Source organism: Tinamus guttatus, unplaced genomic scaffold (genome assembly GCF_059628265.1).
Source record: "Tinamus guttatus ecotype Peru unplaced genomic scaffold, ASM5962826v1 Tinamus_guttatus_pri_ptg000459l, whole genome shotgun sequence".
In the NCBI taxonomy this organism is placed as follows: domain Eukaryota; kingdom Metazoa; phylum Chordata; class Aves; order Tinamiformes; family Tinamidae; genus Tinamus; species Tinamus guttatus.
The window spans coordinates 3,143,652-3,171,074 of NW_028288993.1; the positions used below are offsets into that span (position 1 = coordinate 3,143,652).

The following is a 27,423-nucleotide window of genomic DNA, read 5'->3' on the forward strand; positions in this document are numbered from 1 at the left end:
CCCGCGCCCTCCCCGCTCCCTCCGCCGAGGCGCGGAGCAGCCGCCCCGCCGCGCCCCCCTCCCGCCTCTCCTCAGGGCTCCCCGCCCCCGCCGCCTCACCGACCCGCCGCCGCCTCCGCCGCCGCCGCTCAGGCGCCGCGCGGGCAGCCCGCAGGGGTCCTGGCCCCGCGCGGGGGCCCTGTGCCGTACAACATGGCGGCGCTGTGGCGGAGGCCGGGGCGGCTGCTGGGAGTCTCGGGGCTGCGCCGTACGGCGCGGGGCCTCTCAGGTACGCGGCGCCCGGCGGGCTCGCGCCTCCCGTGCGGAGCGGGCTACCCTGTCTCCCCACGGGAGGCGGAGGGAGGTTCCTCCAGCCCACCCTGCTCACTTGCGGGGCGCAGGCTCCCTTAGCGGCCACCCCGTCAGCACGGCGCCTCTCTTCAATCCCGTCCCTCAGCCGCTGAGGGAGCTGCAGGGCAAAGGCAAAGCTGCCATTTTCCCTATCCCCCCCGGCGAGGCTCACCACAGACCACTCAAAAATCGGATTTTTAAGCATAAACCCAACGTGATAGAGAGCTGTGGGCTTTCCCAGCCTGGCTGTGGGTTATGGCAAAGCCTGGTGGCGTGAGGGTGCACGAGGCCTCGCGGGTCAGGGAGGGCACAGGTCACCCCGCTGTCATGGTCCCCCGGGCACAAACGGGGCTTTGTGGCCAGGCCCCGAGAGTCCCCTACGCCCAGCAGCGAGAGTTGTCCCCATGGGAATGGCAGCCACGATGGAGGAACCCGCAGCCTGTGTGGGAGCTGCGGTTGCCCGTGCCTCAGGATGCGGATTGCTCACAAGGGCAGAGCGTGTCCGAGCTGCTTCTCGCGGCCTCGAGGTTGCTCTGTCACCAGTGTGTCATTCCTACAGACCAGTTAGTTCAGCAGTTTCCCCTGATTGCTTCAGGGCACTGATAAAACACAACTCACCAGCAAGATTATGAAAACGCAAGTCACCAGTAAGATCAGTTGTGAAACCAGCATATGTTTCTTGGCATTTCCTTTTGAACTTACTGCTGCCATCACTCTTACCTTGTCCATTTCCCCCTCTTTTTTTTTTTTTTTTTTTTCATTTTTCCGTATTGTCTCCGCAGGAAAGAGTGAGTATGACCTTCTGGTAATTGGTGGAGGGTCTGGAGGCCTTGCTTGTGCAAAAGAAGGTTTGTATGCATAAATAGCTAACCAAAACTTTCTTTTAGCTTAATGTGTGCTTATGGAAACTGGGGGAAGCAGTACTAGTAGCGCTAAAACTTTCTATATAGCATACTTTGATCCATGTGCATTGATCATTAACTCCACCCTATAATCTACACGTTAGCTCACACCCTAGGTGGGGTGATCTTGTTTAACTTTCCTATTCTTCTTTTTTTTTTTTTCTCTTTATATTTTCTCTATTGTCCCAGGAACTTTTAATAAGCCTTTACTTTGCTGTTGCTGTAAAATACTTTCCTCCTTAAATACCATGTTTTTATTATATCTTATACTTATTTATGTGTAAAGAAAACAGTCTAATAATACTGTATAACTTCTGTAGAGAACCTTACCCTTTGTGATTCTATTTAACACATTAAATAACCCCCCAAGGTTATTAAACAGTTTGAGGTGTACTTTAGGGTTGGCGGAAGGTGGAAGCTATTAGTCCAGGTTATCAAGTGCTCCCTGGAAGATCCACTGGCCACCTGGTATCTTATATTAGTGTAAGCCACCTACCATCATCTCCTATATTGCTGATCTGTGCCTGTGATACTAAAAAATTTAGGTTCATGTGTTTCTCCCTGCTCTAAATATATTTCTTGTTTCTTTATTTAAAGCTGCTCAGTTTGGAAGGAAAGTGGCTGTTTTGGATTATGTGGAACCTTCTCCACAAGGTATGGAAGAGAAATAGTAGGATAATATTTTCATACACGAATTAGGTGATTGCCTAGGAGACCAACTTGCTCCAGGCAGTCAAATGGCCAAAATCATGCTGTGTGCTTTGCAGGTGTGTAAGTCCTTAACTGCAGATTGCTATTACTGCTACTTACCTCCAATAATGTCCCAGCTGTGCCTGCTTCCACCACACTTTAAGATTGTTAGGAATGTGTGATGTTACCATGTGTGGTAGATCTTGCACTTAAATGGATGGGAACACTAATCATCTTGTCTTTGTCAAAATAGCTTTTACTGTTGCTTAAGTGAATGAACCTTGTCATGGTGAAGCTTTACTTGTGCTGTATAAGATCTGACAATAAGCAAATAGGAACGTATAATGCTTGATTTTATGAGAAAACCTTAAGAAATCTTGAATTTTTGAAGGAAAAGATTTAGTTATGTTCTTCATCAGAACAAAATAATTGGAGTTAGAAACTGCTCTGTAGGAGATAGCAAACTGTGTGCTGTTACAGATTTTTTAACTAATTATATGAATAACCTGATTCCATTAATAACCCAACTGCATGAAGTTAAACTAACCTGTTCCATTAAATTCTTATTTTTGCTTTAATTCTTTTTTTTTTTTTCCCTTTAGGAACCCAATGGGGGCTTGGTGGAACCTGTGTGAATGTTGGCTGTATTCCTAAAAAGCTTATGCATCAAGCAGCCCTTTTAGGAAGTGCCCTTAAAGATGCCCAACACTATGGCTGGAATATATCCCAACCTGTTCAGCATACCTGGTAAAGAATATTGCCCCGTCTGCTCTTTTGTGCTGTGAGTGTATAAGAAAACTCTCTTCTGCTGCAGTTTTTTAAAAGAGAGTTAGGAAGATGAATTTCACATAAAGTTTTTTAGACAACTCTGTTTAAGTCTATTCTCTATTTACTAGTTTAATAGGGCACATTCTGTGTTGTTTTGAACTGGATATATATATATATATATATTTATAACAAGAACTATTGGAACATTATTAATTCTGGCTTGAGATGCATCTGAGATGGATTTTCTGAATTTGTAATGTGATGGTTTAATGTACAGTTTTTTTATTTTGTGATAGGTCTGTGATGGCGCAAGCTGTTCAGAATTATGTGAAGTCCTTGAACTGGGGCCACAGAGTACAACTACAAGACAAGTAAATAGGACTTTGAAATTCATCTTTCCCCCCATAATCAAAGAGTACTTCTCTTTGTACAGTTGCTGAATTGCCTTTGAAATTTCTTGTTGGAGCTAGTCTTTTCAGTTTGTAAGTCTCTTGCTCTCAAGATTGTGGTCATCCTTGCCAGCATAAGTAACGTGACTTTATTGTTGTTCTCCTTTTTCTTCACTGGGAAATAGTCCCTGAAAGTGACCATACATGAAGGTTGTCTATGAGCATAACGAGAGAGAATGCTTTGTTTAGTCTGGAGAGTTTCTTCATGAATATTAAATAGTCTGTGTTTCTCTTAAATTTATTTCAAACTTGTTCACCAGAGCTTACTTGCCAAACTAAGAAGCAGACAGACAGTGTTGTACTAAAATAGTTAATTTTTTTTGCGTGGTCTGTGTAGACATGGTTCCAATTTTTCGGCCTGCAGACCTTTGTCATGTTTGTTTGTGAATTGCCATGTTCCTTCTTTAGAGAAATGATGTTAATGGATAATTTAGTGGCTAAACGATTTTGTAACTTCTGTTGATTAGAACAAATCTTGGAGATGGTTTTTGTACATTGTCAAATGAGCATTATAACCAAACGATAATGCTGTGCATACATGGGGATCTATGGATGTGGGACATCTATCATTTGAAGAGGTCAGTAAGCTGATCTCAGAAGGTGTTGCAAGGTTGGGTAGGTACTATCTCTGCTGTATAAAGGAGTGAACAGTGACACAAGAATTAAGTGACCTAAATTATGTGGCAGAGCAAAAAACAATCTTATAAAATGAGGTTGTTCCTTCTTTTGCTTAGTTGCTATCCTTGTTAGCCCTTCAAATATGAAAAGACTAGTTGATTCAGTTTTATTCCTATTCATTCCCATTAAATGTGCATGTATGGTGCTGCTTTCTCCTAAACAGGAAGGTGAAATATTTCAACATCAAGGGGAGTTTTTCAGATCCACATACAATCCGTGGCTTAACAAAAGCGGGTAAAGAGGTGAGCTGCTTTACTGATTTCTGCACCTTCACTTTAGACAGTTCAGGTCTTTATGTATCAGTTAAGGATGCAAGAAACTTCTTTACTGTTTTGCTTTATAACCAACCTTCCTTAATGTACTGCTGAACAGTGGATCAGGTCAATAGCAGAGGTTCATGCTAACTTTCTCACTTATCACTTTATCTTGTACATAACTAAAATCCAAAGGCAGGTGGAAGGATTTCAAATGCTTCATTCTGAGTGTGCATTTTTGTTTGTAGATTGTTATTACTGCAGAGAAAATTGTCATTGCTACTGGAGGAAGACCAAAATATCCTACGCATGTAAGTTGTGCTTGCTATTTGACAACTTCAATTTGTTACAGATAATAATGTATGTTTGGAGGATTAAAAAAAATGAAAAACATAAAGTAACATGATTAATAAATAGCTTTTTGTTGTACTTTGCTGTACAAGGTTTTACCTGTCTGTCTATAGATTGCAGGTGCACTGGAGTATGGAATCACAAGTGATGATCTGTTCTGGCTAAAAGAATCTCCTGGGAAAACGTAAGCTATATCACTGTGGCTTTAATAGGTGCTGGTGGTCATACTTTTTCATTACGTTGTGTGCCACATTCATACACCACTTTCTCTTCTTCCGTTTTACATGTGAGAGTTTGTTTTGCTACATGTCAGCATTGATATACCAGCCTTCATAAGTAAATAATATAGAGTGTTTTGGTGTAAATATTTTCTTCTAAATTTCTAAAGTAAATTAGAATTTTTCACCCTTTTAGGTTAAGGTAACTTGTTTGCTGTAGCAGTTATGTATGGAAGTCGCAAGAGGGCAGCATACACTTAAATGAAGGCTATGGTGTTCCTATTTGCTGTGGAATTCTTAATTAGGAAAAAAAAAGTCCAATATAATTTTATTTATGTTCTCTTATGTGGTAATACTTTTGATAAGAAAGACAAATATGATAAGACAGTAGAGTGATCTTTACCATTCTTTTGTGCTTTGTAAGCTATTGTCGAAATATATATATTTAATGGAAATACTAAAATGCCATGGTTTGTTCTGTTTTGTACAGTATCTATCACATTAAGATTCTGAGTCAGCATTACACTGCATAGCAATTTCTTGGTGTGAATAATTGCTCTAGGAAATGCACAGATGCATGAAAGTCAGATACTATAGTTTTTACTTTATTGAGCAGCCTTAGCAGAGGTAAGATGTTATTAGAAAGAGAGGCTTGTAACCAACATAATCATGGTATTTTGAAAAAGATAGAGCTGCCATTCATAGCTGTGACTTTCAAATGTAGAAATGCTGTGTGTGTTAAGCTAAACATCAAATAGATAAATAGGGCTCCTTAGCACAGTTTAGAAAGAAAACTAAATCTGCGATGTTTGTAGTGTATCAGTTACCTATTAAATACTGAGAGCATGACTTATGTGAGGAAATCAGGTTTTGAGATGTTTTTCACTTTTTTGTTTTTTTTAAGTCTAAACACAAGATTTTTCCCTGTAAGATGTTGCTGTAAAAATGTGGCTTTTGTCCAGTTGCTGCTAATGCAAGTTGTAACAGTGTAATGTGGGAGTCTAGTGTTTATATGTTGCATTCCTAAGCTTTAGTCAAAATAAGCCTTGAGGGGCTACAGTAGCATTTCTGTGCTTTATCAAACTGTGTCTTAGCAAATGAAGGAGGGAGTTGTTAAAGGTTTATTTCTGTCAGATTTGTATCAATTATAAATATTCAGTTTAGTTCCTTTTGTTGTAGTCTGAACTGTGTTCTACGTTTTTCTCCAAAAAGGTGTGTAAATATATATAAATGTATATATACTGCTATAAACTTCATGACTAGAGGGTACAGAACTGTCAGTCCTGCAGTTATTCATCTAAAGGAGTTTTTTTTTTTTAAAAAAAAAAGGGGAAAACTGTTAGCCAGCAAACCTGAGAGTTGAAAAGAGACCCCTGGCTATGTAAACACTACGAAGAAATTCTCACTACTGGAATGAAGGATCCTAGCAGCATGAGTTAGAAAAGATGCTTTTAAATTTGTTCAGAATGAGTGAGAGACTGAGCAGGCGTGAAGAAGGTTAGGATCTGCCTTCTAAACTTTGCTGTTAGATACTGATGAAGCCCAAGCACCGTCTAGTTTGTAGGAGAAATTGCAAATAATGTGCTGATGGTGTTATGAAAGGATGCCAACTGGCATCTATTTTTCATTTAAAGATAAAAAGAGCAAACATGCCCAAATTACATAAATTATCATTCTCTTCCCTATGAATGTTTCTTTATGGGCGAAGTGTGGGAGTGTTTTTGTTTGTTTGTTTTTTTCCAGTGCTTCCGAGGAGCTATATGTTAAAAGAAAGGAAGATTTTCTTTCTCTGTGCGTTTACAGATAAATCAGATGCCCAAAAGCTGGGAAAATGTTATAATGAGTGGCATCTCTGAGGCTAACCCAGCTGCAGCCCAAACCTCTACCTTTTGAAAGTTGAAAAGAATCTCTCTTAGGTTTGGGATATGATGCAAATAGTTTAGGGTTAGGTGTAGGCTGAAAGCCAGTTTCACCTAGTGCTCTGTTCTGCTGGCCTAGCATTAAAAAAAAGAGTGCTACTTCCAAGCACTGGACTTGTTTCTTCCTAGCAGTATTGTGAAATAATAACTTTCTTAGGGATATATGTCATGCCAGTGGCAAGGTGAAAAAGAAGCCAGATTTCCTGTGTATGGAGTACATTATATCTCCTTGTGTTGTTTTTCAGTAGCAATACATGCTCATATATAAAGTATTTAAGTTTTTAAGGCTCTTCTTGTCTTTTTATGAACAGTGTATCTGTCCTTTGAAGCATGTAAACTAGTAGATTTTCTAGGGACAGAATGGAGGGGATAGTTTTTGCTCTTAAAATCTATTATATTCTAAAGTGAAGTTACCTCCTTATGAAATGTTTCCAATACGCATTATACTTTTTTTTTTTTTTTTTTTTTTTAAGTTAGAGGATTTAAGTTACTTGTATTTTGAACAGCTTGAATCTGCCTTAATATTAATCCATTTGATACCGAAATTGGCAGCAGGAGAACTTCTTGAGGATATCTGTTCTCTAGAAGTGATCTTTGAGTAACGCAGTCATAACTGAAAGATGAGGAAATGTTTCATTCCGTGAGGAAGGCTTGAGAAAGTCAAGTTTGTCACTCTGCATTCAGTCCAGGTGGCTTGGAAGAGCTGAGGGTAATTAATAGCCAAAGTGGAGGAGAATCTTTCTTGAAGATGCAGCCCACCCAGGTGCCACTGCAAATTCTTAAATTTTCCCAACTAACAACAGCAAATCCACTGCTCAAACCTATGATCTTGTAACAATACATAATTCAAAAAATAAGCTGTGCAAAAATATGTATAAGTTCACTCCATTGCTTGCTTTCTTTTTTTTTTTTTGACAGGTTGGTTATTGGAGCCAGTTGTATCCTTTAAAAAGCTGTAATGATGATTTATGATTTTAAGCAGTATAGTTGTCATTTTATAAAAGCTTCATTTTCTGAATTCCTTTGCTCATGCCCTGTATTTAAGCTGGTAACATACAGGAATAGTTTTATGTTCAGTATCATCATGGGAATTGAGGTCAGCTGAGGATGAATCTGAGGGCCTTAAACCCAATACAATCTATGAGGAAAATATTCTAAGCCTATGGATCTTTATAGAATAGACACCGAAGCCTACTGAAGGTGTTGTCTTCATGAGGAGAACTTCATTTCTCTAGGAAGAGAGGCTGCTTGTGTACTTAATTTCTATTGCATTTGTGTGAAGAAGTTGTTTGTATTTCTTTAACTGATATTTCACCAGATGTTTCACTTGAGTGTGCTGGTTTTCTAACGGGCATTGGATTAGATACCACAGTCATGATAAGAAGTATTCCACTTCGTGGGTTTGATCAGGTCAGTACAAAACATGTTACATTTCCATATATATATGAATGTTTGTTTAATTCTTAATTGCAGTAGTGCTAAATATTTACAGGCCAAAGTTGAAGAAGAGGAATAAAGCTGTGGGCTTGTTTTTAAGAGCTGTTTTGCACATTGGCTGTAAGAAATCTGTTTTTAAAGTGTAACAACACAGTATGTGCTTTGTTAGTCAATTTAAGATAGGTCCTCCCAAACTCCTGTTTTGAGGAGGGAGTGCTACTGATAGCAGCAGCAGTGACAAGTGCCACTGTGGATAGTGACAGCTTCTGATTGCATTCCAGTCACTGTCACTTTGAAGTGGCTTCCTTAAAACTAGTGGTATGTGTACTGGAGTTTGTGAAACCCTGTACAGGAATGTGGCTTAGGATTTGCTCTCATCTTTGAAGCAATCTGCACCTGTAACAGCATGAGATCTAAGCAAGCAGAGAACAGTGGGTTAAGAGTGTTTATGGTGCTTCATGAAACCCTTAAAAGTAGGGCTTTCTCCAAGAACATGATTTCCAAGAGCTTGCAGGTGGGAAAAGCACGTTGGGAAGCTCTAACTTAAGAGGAAATAGAGATAAAATAATTATATTCAGGCTGTGAGAAAGTCTAGTGGAAAATGATGAGTGAGATGCAGTGTTTCAGAAGAGAAATAATGCTGTTGCTTTCATATTACATAATCACAACTTTGAATATAAAGTTTTGTAAGCCAGAGCTTGCATGTGTTTTTTTGTGTGTGTGTGTGTGTGTGTGTGTGTGTGTGTGAGTGGTTTTATGATAATAGCTTTTAAGCAATAAACATATCCTGTGACAAAGTGCAACCTGAATTACTACAATCAGGAGCAACGACATCTTTGGATAAACCTGTCAATGCGACACTTCACTACTTGTCTGCGGTGTGGCATTATTTCAAACAGGCTCTTAGGACAAAAGTGTTATTTCCTTTTGTAGTAGAACTTTCAAGGAAATCTTAGTGAATCATACTCTTTGCAGTGGAATGACAGGTGTCATGGCAAAGGGAAGTATTTTTTTTTTCCTTAGCTTTACAAAAGTGCTTGATTCCCTTCAAGCTGCCAGAAATTGGTGCTTATAGCAATGTTAACTTGACCTTGCTCTCCATGCTATTTTTGCATAAGCATCAAGTTATGTAAAAGCAACCTTGTTATTCTTCTGATTTTCTATCTTTTTGAAAAAAAAAAAAATGTTCCCAGGATACAGGTAGATATCTTTAGCAAGGGTGGAGTTGCAGGTCTCAGATACCCAGTAGCTCAACAAATCACACTGTGTGCAATGCAACAGTAACTACATGACACGATGTTTGGAATGCAGGACGTATTTAATGGGTTTTCATGAAGGAGGGATTTGCATTAGAAAGACCATATATCTAAGTTTAAACACCCTTTTTTTTTTTTTTTTTCCCCTACTGAACAGCAAATGTCTTCTTTAGTAGCCGAGCACATGGAATCTTATGGCACAAAATTTTTAAAGAAATGTATCCCAACTAAAGTGGAAAAACTGGAGAGCAACAAATTACAAGTCACCTGGAAAAATACTGACTTGGGCACAGAAGAATCAGATTCCTTTGACACAGTGATGTGGGCAGTAGGTAAACTTGATTATTTTAATGTTCTTTTAACAGTATAAGTTGTAGAAAGAACTTATAACTGATCACACTTATCATAACGAAATACACTAGTGCTTGTCTAGAGTGAAGAAAGGTTATACTGGCTGGAGCTGTGACAATCAAAAAATGCAGAAAAATATTCATGGGATGAGAATGAATTCAAGCGCTTCAAAACTGTGGATCTCTAATTGCAATATCTGATATTCCTCAAACTATCCGGTAAAAATGTACTCTGATACGGAGTCACGCCTGTGAAATTTCAAGTCATTTTGTTTACTTTTGTCAAAGATGGAAATACGAGATGTTAAGTTGAAATAATACAAAAAAAAAACACCTTGTTTAATAAGGTTGAATGATATTCTGTTGTGAGTCTGTTGTATTGTGATGCTTTGCACTACTTGGATGTGCAGAACAGCACATTATAATTTTTGTCATAGATTGGAGCTAAACTCCATATTCAAAAACTCCAAAACGAAAGGTTTGAGTTTTTCTTTTTTCTTTTCTTTTTTTTTTCTCTCCCAGTGCTCAAATTTGTGCTCCACCTTTAAGAATTAAACACATTAACAGTTAAAGCTGGTTAACTGATGTGCACTCCACATGATTCATTGTTTTTCTCTGTATCAACACACCCACACCAGGTGTCTCAGATAATAGACTGGGAAACTTGGTAGTGTTGAGGATTTCCTGTCTGCAGATGTGCCAATTACAATGCTGATTGAAGAAAGTCAGCTTGTAGAACTAGTTAGAAAGCAGCCACTCTTGTTAACTAATTATAGCCTGAATCGTGATGGATATTTCCTTGATTTTTGTAAATGCATCGTGGCTTTTAGTGGGATTTTATTAGGATGAGTAGGATTTTATGACGAATGTTAAAATTGTTTACTGACAGTGCAGCAGAGTTACATTTAAAGGTTTCAATGCAACCCTTTATAGTTAACTTACTGACTAACCCTTAGTTACTCAGAGGTCTGTATTACCTTGCTGAGTGGCTGTGCTCTGTTCTGTTTCCATATCACTGAAACAGATCTTTCCTGATATTTGATTTTTGTCTGACCTGCCCTTTAGTGTACCATGACTTCTGCTTGTGTGGGAAATATCCTGAATTGATAAACTTTCAAGATTTTTTTTGCGAAGTGCAAAAGCAGTAAACTTTTAATATATTCCCTGTGCTCTTAAGGGCTCAAAAGAGTTTCCATGATAGACATCCAATGCACCTGAGCTACAAAGCAATAGAAGTGGGAAGTCCGTGCATGGACAGACTGAGTATAGAGCCTTCATCCAAAGAAAAGGGTAGAGTTTCACACTTTATAAATAGATGCAACTGCTGATCTGTGAGTCAAAATTGCAGCAGATCAAGCTTTATATACAGAAATTGCCTCACTTATCAGAGGGCTGGAACTGTGGATTGAATGTTGCAGCTGCAGTACAGCTAATATGTAACAGGAACTGACAAGTAGTATTTCCATTTGAAATTGCAGTAGATGACAAAACATTACTGTTGTAACTGGAATTTGTCCAGATAATTCACAGAGTCCTTGAAAAGATATTTAATTACCTCATATCTGATTGGGTCTTGCTGTGTGGAGGAGCAACACTGAATTGATGATTAAGCTAGGCAGGTGTTTATAAAATATCCTAAATTAAATTGGCAGAGAAAGTAGCATGGTGTGCTAGTAAATTTTTAATAAATTTAAGAACCATGAGGAGCAGCAGATTTAAAGTTTGGCTTTATAAATTAAACTTGTCTCCTTGATGAAAGCCCTGGAACAACCATTCCCAAGTTGATATGTATTCACAGACTTAGAGGAAGCCACTGTGCTTTTGAAATAGTGTCATTTTTTGCTGTAAAAAGAAATTATGTGTTAACTCTATGCAAAGATGAAATAGTATCAGGTGTTCCACATCCTATGCTATTAAGAACATTGCATGTGTGTCACACTGGATGCTTAGCAGATTTATTTTGTAGTGCAGTAAAATAAGATCATCGTTCAATATCAAGGGTTAAGCATATAACATTTTTATGCTATTTTTCTTCAAATCTTACAACCAAATCAGTTTGAATTAACTAAGAAAACAGAAATTTTGCTTGGAGATTTTCTTTGAAAAGTCCCATATGGTGAAATATTGCTGATACCTCCTGTGAGTGCAACTCTGGCAGCCCCTACAGAAAGGGGATAAGCTTTAGATTCCTCTTCGAGCAAATTCTGCCATCCAGCTTTTAACCTTTGGACTGGTCAGTAGAAAATAATGTACCTTGTTTGATCTCAGAAAACTATTAGTGTTAATGTGATTTGGTTTGCTTACACCGACTCTTTCTTCTGAACTCCCCCTATGTCTCTTTCTCAATATTTTAAATTCATGACTATTAGAATAGTGTGGTTCCTGGATTCCTCATGAAAATTGCCACTCTGATTACAGCAGCCAGTGCTTTTAGCTTTTCTTCCTTAGTGTCTTGTTTTGATGATATTCAGCTAGATTTAAATGACACCATTTTTAATGGTTCAGTAATTTGTTTGCTTTTAAAGGGGCTTGAGTGGTAAATGTGGCTTCTGTCCTTTAACTCCCTCACAAACTTTGAATCTTTTGTTCTACTTATATTACTATCTCTTGGTTACCAAAATCATTCCTTCGTGTTTTATTTTATTTATTTATTTTATTTTTTATTTTATGTTTTATTTATTTATTTACTTTTATTATATTTTGGAATTTGAACTATCAGATGACATGAATCTGATAAGGAATGGGTGGCCTCTAATTTAAGAACCTAGAGGTTGGTATAAATAAATTTAAAAAAAAAAAAAAAAGCCTGGTGGAAAATGCTCCCAAGCAATTTCCTGGGACCAGTGAGGTTAGTGTGACATTTTCTGCAAGCTCTGAACAGGTTCTCTTCACCCCTAAGTATATTGGAGGTTTAAGACGATGATCATGATGGTAGTGGGTCATGGGTACTAGTTTTTGACACTGCCGAAACAGCCATTAGGGACACACAAAACCCTTGGTTACAGCAATTAACCTGGGAGGATTAATGAAAAGAGAAATGTCACTTCCCTCTCAGAAAGTGCCTCTAAGTCACTTTACCTTGCAAGGGACCTTGAAAGGCAAACTACAGTCGATGGAAGTCTGTCCTGCGCCGTAAGGTTTGCGTTTGTTTACACAGCATTTGGAGCTGCTCTGCTCTTTCCCAGTTCCAGCAGGACCAAAGTGACAGTTCCCTGGCTTTTTGTCTGAATATGTGGATGACTTTGGATATACAATGGATGGTGATGCCAGGATGAGCAACCACAAGCTCCCTGCTAAGGCTACTCTTCTGAATAACCAGTGTAACTAACTGATGCTATGAGAAGCAGTAAAGCCTTGCAGACGTAGCAAAGAACTGGTTACTGCCCTGACACTGATTAAGGGTCAGATCTTTTTTTTTTTTCAATCATGCTGACATGCCGAGACACATTTATTTATTTATTTATTTATTTTAGTTAAACTGAATTGCTCCTTGTGGCTGTAATCAGCTGGCTCAGTTTGTGTGAACAGCTTGTGGGTTTTGAGGAGAGACTTGGAAGACAAAGAGGTTATAAAACTGATTTTGGAGAGTGTGAGACCCCAGAACAAGGTGGCATAAAGAACCAACACTCTGAGCAAACAGATGAGCCCTTGATCAAGGTCAACCTGAGATGACAGATTGGGTTAGAAGGAATGATGTGCTGGATTAAAATGCAAAGGTATAAGGAAGACTTGGAGAAGATGCTGAACTTAGGTTTTGTGCTGGAATAACCATCCTGCCACCCTGCAGAGTGCTCACAGTGGCTTCTCAGCTTCAGACACTGACCTGTCCGAGCTTGGCTGGCTCTGCTTTGGATTTTTCAAATGCTGGTGAGCAAACAGACCACTCCAGTTTCTGTGATTAAGAAGCCGCAAAAGACCCATTATAGAACTCTGCAGAGCTGCTGTCAGCTGTGTCTTTATCACCCTGGGAAATCTTACTGTACACAGGAGTATGCCATCCCTGCTTTACTGCTGCTGCATATTTACTTGGCTACGCAGCTCCTTTGGCTTCTTCTCATTTTAGCCGCTTTGGTCTCACTGCTGCAGGTCCCGCACCCGAAGTCTCACTGGTCCCAGCAGCCAGGAGCTGCACCCACCCGGCCCTGTGTGGAGACCTGATTCTGAGGCACGGTCAGCAGGGACCGCGTTGCAGTTGGACCTGGTGCGTTCCTGAGATATGTGCTTTATCCAGCCTCTTGTTGCTCTCTGGAGCCAGGCGGGTTGATGAGCTCCTCAGTGAGCCGTCTTGCTAGGTTACACAACATCAGGTCAAAACATTGCCCCTTTTTTTTTTTTTTTTCTTTTAAAGTCTAAAGTGAATGGGGACAGGCCCTGAGAACAGAGGTCTGTGAGGTTTTCCGAGTTGTGCAGTTAGTGTATTAGTCTCTCAAAGATGGGTTATGGTGCATTATAAAAATACAAGAATCATGTAATCTTTAAAAGGGTGAGGTTTGATTTTGCATCTTTTTTCCTAGATGTCTGGCATAACACCTTGCTGTTTTGAATGAAAGCTAAAGCTAGTCGCATGTTTCCTTGTCTTTTATGTTTCAAGGCAGTTGAGCATCTTCAAACTAGAAGCACATGTGCTGACTTATAAAAAAGGCCATCCCTCTTTTGTGCCTGGTAGCATTTGGGCTCGTTTTGTATTGCCCATTGGATCTTAGGAAGAAGCTATAAACTTGTCCTTTCTTAAAGCTGTAGATATTGAAATAAATATCCTTCCCATCCAGTGCTACTAAGAAATAGTAGCAACTGATTCTGTAAGACAAGTAAGTGGATGTTGGGAAATATCAGGATTTCCTGAGTTTGGCATTAAAACTTACCAAGCCGCTTCCTCTATTCATAAAGCTAAGCTGGTGAATTGGATGTGAAGCAAGATGAGTAAGTGTAATTCTAGTTTATGGAAGTGAGCCAGATGAAGCTAAGGGCCAATAAGGTTTCAGCTAAGTTTTTAATGTTTTATTATTGCTTTCAGAAATAATATTTAGGCAGTGAAGCTGTGAGAGAAACTTCATTATGAGTAGCAAGCTTTTTTTTTTTTTTTTTTTTTTTTGTAACTCTTGGCTATTAATATCAAACTGTGCACATGTTAAAATAGATTGGAATCGAAAGGTTAAGTGTTATCCTGCAGATTTGATAAACTCAACCCTTGTTGTTGTCACAGCTCTTTAAATGACTCTATTGACAGTTTTTCTTTTTTTTTTTTCTTTTTTTTTTTTTCTTTTTCAGTGCCTGCCATTGCGTGCTAAGCTCTCTCTTGGCTCTGCCTGGCAGGAAAAAGGGGAAACTAGAAAACCCCATTAGCTGTCCATTTGCAGAATATCCAGGCTTTACTCTCAATACACAAAGAAATACAACGGTAGGAAGTTGTTTCACATCCGAGCCAAGATAAGGTCCTGGAGGTTTATTATTTTTGTTGCCTGATAGCATCAGGACTGGGGAGCAGGGGGCAGAGAAGGAACAGCAGATCAATATCCCATGGGGGCAACAGAAGGGAAGACAGACAGATAGCCAAGTGCCGACAGCTTCAGTCAGTGCTCCCAGAGGAAGTGTTGGTTTCACCAGATGAAATTAATACACAGAAGTCTTTACAGAGGCATTCAGATGTGACATTGTTTGGGGGGCCTGGCTATATGGCAGATGTATAAAGCAGTGAATCATATGTTTACATATAATTAGATCTGTATTGACAAGCCAGGTTTTCCTTTTGTTTAATAATTTCCTACATTAACATCAAAGAACTTGTTTTTGTAATGAAAACACATTTCCCTTTTTGGTTTGCTTTGCTGTAAGTTCTGTATTAACATCAAACACAAAATCACAACTCCCACACAAAGGGCAGGAATATATCCATTTATAGCCTCTGGATTGCAAATCTTCTTTCGTTTGGACATATTTGGGTAATCTGTTCTATTTGACCCTGTATGTTCTTACAAACTCTTCGAGTACCTGATGAATGGGGAGTGTGCATTAACTTTCAGATGCATTTGAAAAATTGGATAGGATTTAATGCTCCAGTCCAGTGTCAGGACCTGTTGTGCAATTAACTGTACAGAAGCTCAGTGTAGCATTAGCAAAATTTTGATGATCTTAATATTTTTGGCTTAGAGTTACCACTATAAAAGTATTTTTAAAGATATATGGTTTAATTTGAAATTGAGGATGAAATGCTATGGAAGAGGTGGAGTTTAAAATCTTTGAAATTTGGAAGCCGTAACAAAATCTAGGCTCAACAGAATTGGTCTCATTCATCTTGAAATCCAGTGAAAGTAATAGCTTTAAATTCTAACAACTGCTTGAACATTGTTTGATCTAAACATCCAGCATTAAGGACATTAGAGCAAAACTGATAAAACTTTATTGCGCAAACTGAGGGGACTAAAAAAGAGTTGTTAAATAAGGGTATAAAATAAAAAGAAAAGAAGACTTTAGGAATGTTTAATGTTGGAGAGCATTGCTAATAATCTGTGTCCACAAGTGTGCCCAGCAGACTGTTCATCAGTGTTGAGCACCTCTCAGTGCTTATTGGTAGTGTTCATTATAGAAGTTGCTTATTTGCTTGTTTTATATATTTATATTTATATATATTTTATATATTTATAATTATTATAATTATTTATAATTATAAATATTTTATATATTTATATAAATATAAATATATTTATAAGCAAATATATATACACACACACACACACACACACATGTAATTGTGTTGTCTACAAACCAAATTTAAAATATGTGGTAAATATTAAAGCAACTGGCTTTTGCATGTTTTGCAATGGATGAAAAATTCACATTTTTAAATGATACCTTTTTTCTAAGTAGTCTAAGCAAAGGCAGTGATAATAGAGCTCCTTTCACAAAGGAATTCATATCCGTACTTTCCACCTTTACAAGTTTTTCACCATCAATTTGTTTTCTTTCTACTTGGACCATCAAATTGCATGACAGGCTTGGAAATCTGTGATGAGAAGTGCCAGCTTTTTAGATCATCTCTGCCAAAGTTTTCAAATAGGTTATACATTAATGTCCTTTTTTTTCCTTAGGCCGAGTACCTGATACGAAAACTCTCAATTTGGAAACAGTTGGCGTGAAAACTAATCCTGAAACTGGAAAGATCATTGTTGATGCCAGCGAAGCTACTTCTGTTCCTCACATTTATGCAATTGGAGACATAACAGAGGTACTGAGTCTACATAAACTATTTTACAATAACAGGAAGCCAACTTTGTTCCTGACTAATAACTAGTCCCCAGATGTCGTCATGCTGTAACATATATATTAGTGTTTTGCTCTTTTTCGTTTTTGTAGAGCTGTAGTGCTTATGCCAGCCACCTGGGTCAGTAATTTCCTTCACATGATTTTTGTGAAGTACCTCAGCATTAGAGATTATTACTGATGCTTATCAGGCAAGCATCATTGGTCAGAGACTAATAATAATGTCTTTATCACTTTAATTATCTTTGTAATAATGTTTTTATCACTTCAAACATATGACTTCATGCTGCCTGTGAATACTGAATGAAAGTAGATTTTTAGCTTCTGGAGTTGAGCACATTTACTGAGAATGACCAGCCTGTAAATGGTTTGTGAGTTGGATATTAATTGTGATTAAAACATCAGTCCTGTTTCCTGGTAGAAAATGTTTCTGATAAAGGTGTGCACCACCAGGAAAAAAAAAAAAAAAAAAAAAAGGAACTCTCCAGATACTTAATGCATTTAAATTCTATTCATGATTTGTGAATGTTTATATCACATACATAATAATGAGTACTTAAAGAAAACAAACCCCATTATTAGCTTGAGCAAAACGTTTGTCTTGTTCTTGTTATAGATGCAAAACCAGAATTCTGTGGTCTTAATTTAATTCTGTTGATAGTCCAGAAAGTTATCTGTGACAAGAATCTCTTGTTCTGCTCAAAATATGCAGAGATACTTACAGTCGCTTACAGAAAAGAATGCCTACTGTGTTTATTTCAATCTGGGCCTCTTGAAATATGTTGTCTTCATAAAATACATGGTATGACTGGATTGCAAACCATACACAATGTATGGCTGGATTGCAAACCATACACTACAGTGCAAAAAGTGCCTATCCCTTACACTTAAGATTGGTTTTGATATGATGGAGATATCTTTTAATATGTTTAGAAATCTAAATACTATAATGATAATCAAAGCCCATACATGTTATATTTTGAAGGACCTTTAAAAGGTTTGTCATTCTGCCAAGATTAAGACCTACAGGTGCCCTGATTTTTTGAAGAGATGTAACAGGTTGCGTGATGTGTTGGGAACAGCCCTGCAAATTCCTGACTGGACTCCAGAGTCAGAGACACTTAGATCTCAGAAATCTGCTGACCGCTCCTGACCTCTTCCCCTGTATCGAGGCATGTGTTTCTTCCTGTCTGTCTCCATCTTCACGTGAATGACTTGTCATTTCCTTTTTAACTGTGTTAAAACTCTTTCCTGCTTGGCTATTTCTCTTTTTTTCATTACTCTCCACAGCTTTTCTGTCTTGTCTGGTCACTCAGAGCCTCAGGATTATGTACAGATCCTCTCTTCTCCATCCACATGGAGGTTTCCTCCGTACTTGTCACTTTGTGCTCTGGGCTGTTTCCTCAAGTTCTCTTTCTACTCACAATCCCCTCCTACCCCAGCTCAGCTCTGCTATATGCCTTGGACAGACCTCCCGCTTTCCACACTTTTCTTTTTAATTTCATCCAAGCGGCAGTCGTTAGAGGCAATGTTGGCAAGGCTGTAGATTCTGTTGCTCATTCTGCTGCCAATCTGCAGTGTTATTCTGAGCAAGTCATTTCCTTTTGGATGCTTTTTGTTTTCTGCCCTTTGAGGGTTTAGTTAAGTAAGAAATATAAAGTTGGAAGCAGGATGCTCTTCTCTTTCCTACCCTAGATCTGAAAAGTCAGGTCTTCACTTACTGGTTATTTTCATTTCCTTGTTAAACCTTCAGTTTCCTTTTCCTGCTTTTGTCCATGCTAGCTCAGATTTTCAATCTGGAACTGTGTAGTAGGGGCTTCTAAATGTACTGGTAAAACACAGTTTTACACTCTGTGCAAAGTACAACTGGGAAAAAGTGGAGAATTAATGTGTGCCTTGTAGAAATATTCTCTTAAGCTTATACTTGTGTGTCTTCTCAGTGCTTTGGAATAGGGAATTAATTAATTTAGATAAGAAATCTCAGTGATATGGGAACCAGCAGTGAAACAAGGTTCACAGTGTAGTTGCTGTTGGTGCACATCTCAGCAGAATGCACTTGTTTCTTCTTTGTGCATTCTTTGAGAACCCCCAAACTGTGCAATTTGGTGTGTGAGGTTCCTGCAGACACCTGGCAGGAAGGGAGAATCTTCCTTCCTGCAGATGAGCCTAATATTGCCTATAAAAATAGGATTTTGTCTCCACTATTTCCACTATTCCTGTTCAGGTCTTTTTTTTTTTTTTTTTTTTTCTTTTGCTGTTCCTGTTTCTTTGGTACCATAGGATGTTCCTCATAGTTTATACATTTGCAAGTAACTGTCAATTCCCCTCTCTCCCTCTTCCCCTTGCTGCAGTGTGTAGACACTAACTTGCTCTCAAATAGCAAAAGAATCTTTTTAATTCAGTGCCCTGGGGAGGAGAGGAGGGTGTTTGCTGACATGTTCAGAATGAGTGTTTTCATTTGGGAGTCTTACCCAGCTGGCATAAATGGAAAACTATGTGTGCATGGGTGTCTTGTTGCATCCTCGTATAGGCAATGAAATCCTAAAGTTCTTCAAGCTGTTCATTTGGAAAAAAGGGGAAAGACCTCTCATAGGTTGGTTGGTTTGTCTACCCTCAAAAGAATTTTCAAACTTTGGCAAAATAGAGCTTTAAACTGACAACAGTTTTGTTTGTTTGTTTGTTTTTCAATCCTTGATAATCAGGATGAGGATGACCAGTCTGGAATTTTAATTTGAACCTTTGCAGGGCTGGTTTGTGTGCTAAAATCCTTCCCTGGTTGTGTTGGAAAGCACAGAGCACACTACAAAGATGTTCTCTCAGAAGGAGGTTTATCTTATGGACACAGCATTATATGTCTGTTGTATTTCAAAGGGTGTTATAACAAAGATGTGTAGAGAAGATGGAATGTACAATAGGTTGCTTTGAATAGAAATAAAACCAAAAAAAGAGTCATGTTAGAGCAAATACACAGGACTTCAAAGCTTTTTAAACTCTCTTAGGAAGCGTCTAGTTTAAATGTATAATACATTGGAGGATTCTTATGAGCAATTCATATCCATAATACTCAGCAGGGTAATTCTACACATGACTGCAAAGTGAATGTTCATTTCAAATATTTACCAGGGAAGGTCTTTAAGCCATTGTTTATGAGAAATTGGGCTTTATCTGCATGGATGTTTTAGTAATTAGCTGGGTTTTATGGAATGCATGGCAGTGCTTTCACAATTTTATCTCTTGTTCCAATCTTCTATTCATTTGTGGAATGCCAAAACAACATCTGTATTTCCTGCTACAGAAATGATTGGCAGCCATGTTTCAGGCAAATGTGTGCAAGAAAAAACAAATGGCAAATTTCAGCTGGTAAATGATACTTACAGACTTGAAAGTCAAAATATTGGATTTGAAAACCTATGATTTGATGGATTTTAGGCTTGCAGTTTCTTGGTTTATTGTGGGCTGTGGGGAAAAAGAGATTAGTCTTCGTTAACAATTAGAATAAGGAGTGTCTGTTACCAGGTTGAAGCTTTTCATGTCATTTGGGTTTTTCTTTTTGGAACAGAAGTCTGAATGTAAGTGGTTATTAGCATAAGTACATTGCAATATGGTGTTGGCTGGTGTGGCTAAAGTAAATGACAGAAACTACCTAAGAACATACAGAAAAGATAGTATGTGAAAGACAAAGGGATTGTGATAAATTAAATGCTCAAAACTATTAGGTTAATTTTTTTAAACACTGGAAGGTGTGCGGTGGGAAGTCTTTATTTTAATTTCTGCTAAAGGCTCTTTTTGAGGAATTATTGGGCAACGACTTCCCAATGGGCTTTTGAGGAATCTGACAAATACTGGATCTAGATATGACCCGTATGAATCAAAATTTCATAGTTTTTGTAAAGCATTCCACACTGCCCCATGAAGGTACTGTTTTCCAGCTCTGGCTTTTTATGTCTCCACATCATTCCTTCTAGATTTTTGACCTCTGTCTCATCTCAGACAGTCATCTTGATCTCTTCTTGGATAACTCTTTGAAATGTTTTTGACTAAATTTATAGTTTTTAGAGCTTATTAGCTTACATGGATTATTCTTCTCAGACTTCAAAAATTCCTTTAAAAATGCCTCACTTCATTTCCAAAATTTCCAGCTTTCTGAAAACTAGCCCAGGAGCTCTGCTGCCCTGGTGGTTTTGTGCCAGCACTCAGCATTAGTGCTCTGGCACACTGTCTAGGCCTGTTTGAATATAAAAATAGCCAGGACTCAAGCTTGAATTGGAGCATGGCCTGCTCCTCTCCTACTGTCATTCCATTTCTTACTTGCAAGGAGTTAGTGTTTGCCAAAAGCAGCCCTTTTCCTGACCCTTTTTAATACTAGAGTCGGCAACTGGGACCAACACAATCTATAACTTGTGGTGCTGCCAAATAGTGTTCCACTTCTGTGATCCAGGATCAACATAGGAAGTCAGTAATAGTCCTTGCAAACAGCAAAGCTTTTTGCATGGGTTAAATCCATGTTTTGTGACTATGTGGTAGACATAACTTTTTTAAAAAGCTCTGATGTTGTAAAATGATTTTGCTTTATATTAGGATTCGGGGATTTTTTTTCTTTAAAATGGTAATCAGAAAAAGAAAACTTACCAATTACTTACTATGGGGGAGAAAAAGGGAAATGGATGCGAATATCTTCTGCTCTTTGGGGGGTAACATGATAAGCCATAAGATTTTGACACGCATTCATTCATGGTGTTTGTTCCCACATCAAGACAGCTCTCAAACTCAGGCACTTAAAAGCATGTTTGGATAGAAATGATTACTTCTTCCTCCATTTGGAGCCCTGACTACTAAGCTGGAATTCCGAAGATCTGGCCTTCCTCTGCCCATTGTCCCAAGAGAAATCCTCTTATGTTACTTCTCTCTCAGTTAAAACAAAGCTTTGTGCTCTGTTCTCAGGGCCGCCCTGAACTGACACCCACAGCAATAGCTGCAGGAAAACTGCTGGCTCGGCGTCTTTTTGGCCAGGCTTCAGAATTGATGGACTATGACAATGTGAGTTGTTATTTCTTATTTCAATAATAAAACCTTATTTAATTTTTTTTTCTTTTATAGAATTATATTTTGTCATCTGGAATCCTACTTTGACAGTAGGACAAATCAGATGGATGTGACAGGGCTATGCTTCTCACTCATGTAACAGTCTCCCCTGTATCTGCCACACTGCTGCTGCTTATGGTTCAACAGTAATGTTTTCTGTTGTTTCCTCACAAGCAGGTACCTACTACAGTTTTCACTCCCTTGGAATATGGTTGTGTTGGACTTTCAGAAGAAAAGGCTGTGCAATGTTATGGATCAGACAATATTGAGGTATGTTTAATTTTATAGATGATGCCAGAGTTGTGTTATCAAGCAAAAAAATTTTGGTCCTCAAAATATTGTGTTTGCAGTTAGGGAGTTGATGTTTTCAGAAAATCTCAGGATTTAAGAGGTGTTACAACGTGTCACAATAATGGAATCTGATTGCAGTGAAATTAACTGCTGTTTTAACAAGTGATGTTGTGCATCATCATTAAATTATAAGTTATGTTGCTTTTAGCTGTTAGAAGCTCTAGGCAGGAAACTTAGTCAAAACTTTTTGGATGTCCCCAGAATTATTTGCACAATATTTTTGTTTGTTTGTTGGCTAAAATATCTTGATTTGATGTGCATAGGCATTGTATATTGAGGGAGACCTGTTATGGCATGTGTTCTCACCCGCTCCTCTGAGATGAGGTTATGATGCTCATGGCAAGGAAATTCACAGTCACCCTTATAACACGCCAAAATTCAAATAAGTCATCTTTGAAAGGATATGCTGTGTTACTTTTATTCCCTCATCGTTAAAATTGTCAGGATATGGCTCAGTAATCTGGGGAAATACAATGTGCAGTAGTGTAATCGTAAGTCCCTTACTTCATGTTCAGTAAGTTGTTATTTCTTATTTCTATTATTCTGAATCATGGTGTGCGCTCTAAAATTTATCCTGAACTCATCTTGATTTCTGGATACTGATACCATTTATAATGCTGTCAGGTAAGAACACTTGTTCTTAACCTGATAAAGATGGGCAATTGATGTGTGGGGCACACATCATTGATGCTGCTGTGATATACAAATATGAAGAAAGTTTGGTTGATGAATTTATCCTGGAGCCCCTGGCAAAGCCATTAATAAAGAAAAATAAGCATTTACTCTGCAATGTGCAAAATTACAATGCAAGATGTCCTTGCATTATTCATGGTCAAAGATTTGGAAAGCTTCTCAGATTTCATTATTTTCCATTAGTGAGATATTACTTAAACTTTTGGTCATGAGATATGTAAAGCATCTGATCCAACATTATTCTGAATTTGGGACACTGACTTGAGGAGCCTGACGTACACATATATATATATATATAGAGAGAGAGAGGGTTTTGTTTTTAATCTAGTAGTTTTCTAAAAGTTTTGTGTTGTACTCTCAATTGTACTTTCCATATGTCGCTTTACAATACCAAACAAACTATAAATAAATCTGTTTTTGTTTTTCCGTAATATAACAAATATGCAGTAATCTTAATCATTATAATAAAAATAGCTGTTTTCAACGTAATGGTATTCTCTAACACAAAATGTTGTTTTCTCTGCCAGGTATTCCACGCATATTATAAACCTTTAGAGTTTACAGTGGCTGAAAGAGATGCAACTCAATGCTATATAAAGGTGAGTGTTAAAACCTTCTAACTTGCTTTATCTGAAAAAAAAAATGGTACAATGTCATTTAAGTAAGGCACATGAACAAGCATTAAACTTGGAGTTTAAATTCTAAGAGCATTTTTGTTTTGTTTTTCTGTTCTTTCAGTGTTTAAAATACCATGTCAGGAGCCCTATTCTGGGGATTCCTGATGAATAAATCCACAGATTTTACTGAGTAGCAGAACCTGTGAGGTTAATGACTATTTAGTGTTTGATGGGAGGACACAGGGAGACTCTGACTTCCATTTTGTAGTGATAAAAATGCTGTCCTTAAAGAAAAAAAGCTTTCCTAGTGTTCTCTAACACAAACAAGTATGCGGTGATTCAGGACATCACAGATTCATCTTCATCTTTGGCTGCTTCCAAGGGTTGACTCCCTTTTAGGTCATGCAGCTGATGTGGTAAATGTCTCACAAAATGTGCTAGCGTTCACACACTGAATTACAAAGGCACAGAAGGTCCTACAATTGGTAGTGACCATCTTTGAAAATACAGTTGATTAACTGCCGAGAATTCCTGTACAGGCTCAGGAAAGTGCTAAGGTGGCCCTTCAGCATCCAAATGATGTTAGTCAGATTACTGGACTACAGAGGACATTTTAAAGATTTCATACAAATAACAAATGATAAACTATTAAATATACCTCAAATTACTGTTTTTCAATGGCCCTCTGAAGTCTGAAAGAAATATGCTAATAAAGATTTGATCCAGGAAAGTGCTTAAGGACAAGCATAAGATCTATTGAAGTCGGTAAAATTTGGAAAAGTGCTCAAGTTCTTTGCCTGCTGGGTATGGACTGCTAAACTGGGATCTTAGGGCACTTCAGTTTCGTATGGTTCATCTTCGTGCCTTATCTTTAGATGCTCTGAGGAAAGCTCTCTAGCTGATGTATTGTTTTCAGATGGTGTGCTTACGAGAGAGAGAGCAGCGAATCCTCGGCCTTCATTTCATTGGACCAAATGCAGGCGAAGTTATTCAAGGATTTGCTCTTGGAATCAAGTAAGTACAAAAGAATGTCTCTAGCTTCTAAAGCCTGCTTTTTAAGTTATTGCAAGATTATAAAAGATAGCTGCATAGTTTTGGCAATGCTATAAAGAATCCATGCTTTTTGTTACTTTTATGTAGTATTGCACATATTTTCACTAAAAATGCTGCAGTTCTTCATTAAGATATACTGGATTTAGTTATAGTAATACTGGATATAATTAAGGAACAACTGAGGAAAATATAATGGTGGCTTGATGTTGTTAAAGTGAAAAATAAACTTACACATGCGCTTACTAAGGTTAGTTTTCTGAGAGAGAGGGGCTGCCTTCGCACTCTATCCACAGGATAAGTAATCACCATATAGCCTTTCAAGTCTCTTGTTTGAAAGGAAATTTGTGCTTTCCTTGAGAAGCTCTTTTTTTTTTTTTTTTTTTTTTTTTTTTTTTTTTTACACCTGCCAATAACTTTTCCTAATCTCATGTTCAAAGCCTTATCTCCTTAAAAACCTCAGTAAGGACTCAGATGAATGTTTCTGGGGTATAAGCTAATCACTATATGATATGGGATGGAAGAAGAGCAGGTTCTTTACTCTGGAGCTTTCTTATCAATGCAATAATGTACTTACCCAAAGTAGATGAACTTTTGTGATGCTGTTCAAGAGTCTGTTCAAATATGAATATAGAATTGTGTTTCTCCTGACCTGTGTATTTCATGTCCTCCCTTTGAAGAAGTAAAGAATGATTCTGGATCCTTTCTGGTTAGATGCATCATTTCTGAAGTCTCTTTTGTGTGCTACAATTCTTTCTTACTTGTTTTATATTTCCCTTCTTGTATCTGATTCACATCTTCAGAAATGTTGATTCATGTATATATACATTACTAAGTTTTATTTTTAACTCGTCTTCGAAGAAAATAATCAATGGGATGCAAGAAACTTCCCCCGCTAGACTGTGGTGTCAGTTCATTGTCCTCAACATCGTCACAATTTTATTGTACTTCCAGTCTTATCTTGTGAGTGACTAGCACAAATGAAAAGCAGAAGGGATTAAGAAGGCAGGACCGCAAGTATCACGTGAGGAATATCTTAGGAATCACTGATTGCAGTATACCCTGAGTACACATTTTCAACATGTGTTTGTAGTCCATTAATTGCCAGTGGTATAGATTCTAGAACTACATATTTTAGGATGTCATTGTTTTGAAGTTTTATCCAAAATAACCAATGAAAAGGAAGCCCATGAAACTGGAATGCTTTTCTGCCTTGCCTAAGGGAAATTAAAACTTCAGCCACAGTAAGAGGTTTTCAGCAGGTCAGATGCTTGTATTGGTTTCTATTGTATTTCACAAAACTAGAGTTTTGTGGAACACCCACTGTAAGTGTGAGCTTCTCGTCTTTTTGTTGAATATTAGGTCTAACTTCAATCCCTCCAAAGGGTGATTTTCTGTCTTCCCTTCCCATTTTGCACTCCAGTCACATCTGTGCTCAGCAGTGTTTTTCCCTTGTGATATTATTCTGAATGGAGGTGGGACACTAGAAGACCTGTGGCTCTCTTCCCTGTATTTTGCGGAGAGAAGGAACATCTTTCCATGCAGGACATGAAACGATTTCAAAAATTAGACTCCATTCAGGTATTCTTACAGAGTGACTGGCCAGGAATAGCAGCCCTAAGAAAAGTCACCAAGTATAAGAATGTTAGACCAGTAAAGGAATTAAGCACGTGGAATTTTAGCTCAACCTCTTTTTTTTTTTTTTTTTTAAAGAGTAAATAGGAGACGAGTAGGCGATACACTTTTTTCTCTTAGCAATTGTTAACTTCAAACACCTGATTTCCCCTTAGTATCATACAGAAGTATTCTGGTATTACTTCAGATTCCTGCCTGCAGCCCTAAGTAAGATTTCTTTGTGCGTGTGTGTTTTTAAGCATGTGTGTGAAGCACGTATGCAAGTACAAGAAAAGCTGGAGGTTGCAGTTTTGTCATGTGTTTTTGCCCTAGGCTCATTTACAACCTTGGGCAAATTGCTTAATTAGCTCTGTGTCAACTCTTACAACAATTCTTCTCTACCTAAGAGTTGTGAAGTCAAGTATTTAAATACTTGTTGTGTAAGTATGTGAGAAATAATAGACAGCATTGTTTGAAAAATAACTTTAAGGCAACTCCTCTACCTGATAAAACAGACAAGAGCAAGATTAATTTGATGCTTTAGGGCATTCTAGCAATTTTAGGTAAATAGTGGATGACACTGTGTTTTCTTTTTGGTTGTTTTGTGTGTGTGTGTATGTGGTTTTTGTTTGTTTTTGTAGATGTGGTGCTACCTATCCTCAACTAATGAAGACAATTGGCATTCACCCTACCTGTGCTGAAGAAATTACCAAGTTACATATTACAAAGCGTTCTGGCTTGGATGCAACAGTCACAGGTTGCTGAGGTTAAACACCATCCCTGGAAAGAAGGAAAAAGAGCACAAAACAGGAAAGAAAAGGGGCATTTTGACTTGAAACTATTTTAATGGTTGGCATTTGGGGCTAGATGAAGAAATAGTCCTCCCATCCTCATGGTTCTGGAACCGACACAGTTCTTCTGTAACACATCCCTCAGAGTTGTAATGATAGGTAAGCAGCCGTCTTTGCTTATGCTTTAAAATGTTCAGCATCTGATCAGGATCCTGATCACTGTGTTCAGGAATCTGATAGAAAATCAGTTATCACTGAAACTGCTGCTGCTGGATAAATTCCCTGGCAATGTGGCCATAACTTTATGGGGTGAAGGCTGACTGGTTTTTTTTTTTTTAGTCAGAGGTGCTAAAGAAAGAGTTTCAT

General features: G+C 38.1%; 1 protein-coding gene across 1 annotated transcript; it reads left to right on the forward strand.

The window, feature by feature from the left end:
* The first annotated feature begins 166 nt into the window (after positions 1-166).
* On the forward strand, positions 167-27,043 carry TXNRD2 (thioredoxin reductase 2). Its single transcript, XM_088532323.1, has 17 exons — positions 167-268; positions 1,113-1,178; positions 1,830-1,886; positions 2,525-2,669; positions 2,987-3,061; positions 3,981-4,059; positions 4,320-4,382; positions 4,536-4,606; positions 7,478-7,497; positions 7,878-7,969; positions 9,410-9,584; positions 16,688-16,824; positions 21,801-21,896; positions 22,119-22,211; positions 23,513-23,584; positions 24,519-24,616; positions 26,908-27,043. Exons 1-17 carry the CDS (start codon positions 193-195, stop codon positions 27,035-27,037), a joined length of 1,545 nt encoding a protein of 514 aa, XP_088388449.1. The 5' UTR covers positions 167-192; the 3' UTR covers positions 27,038-27,043.
* The last annotated feature ends 380 nt before the right edge of the window (positions 27,044-27,423 follow it).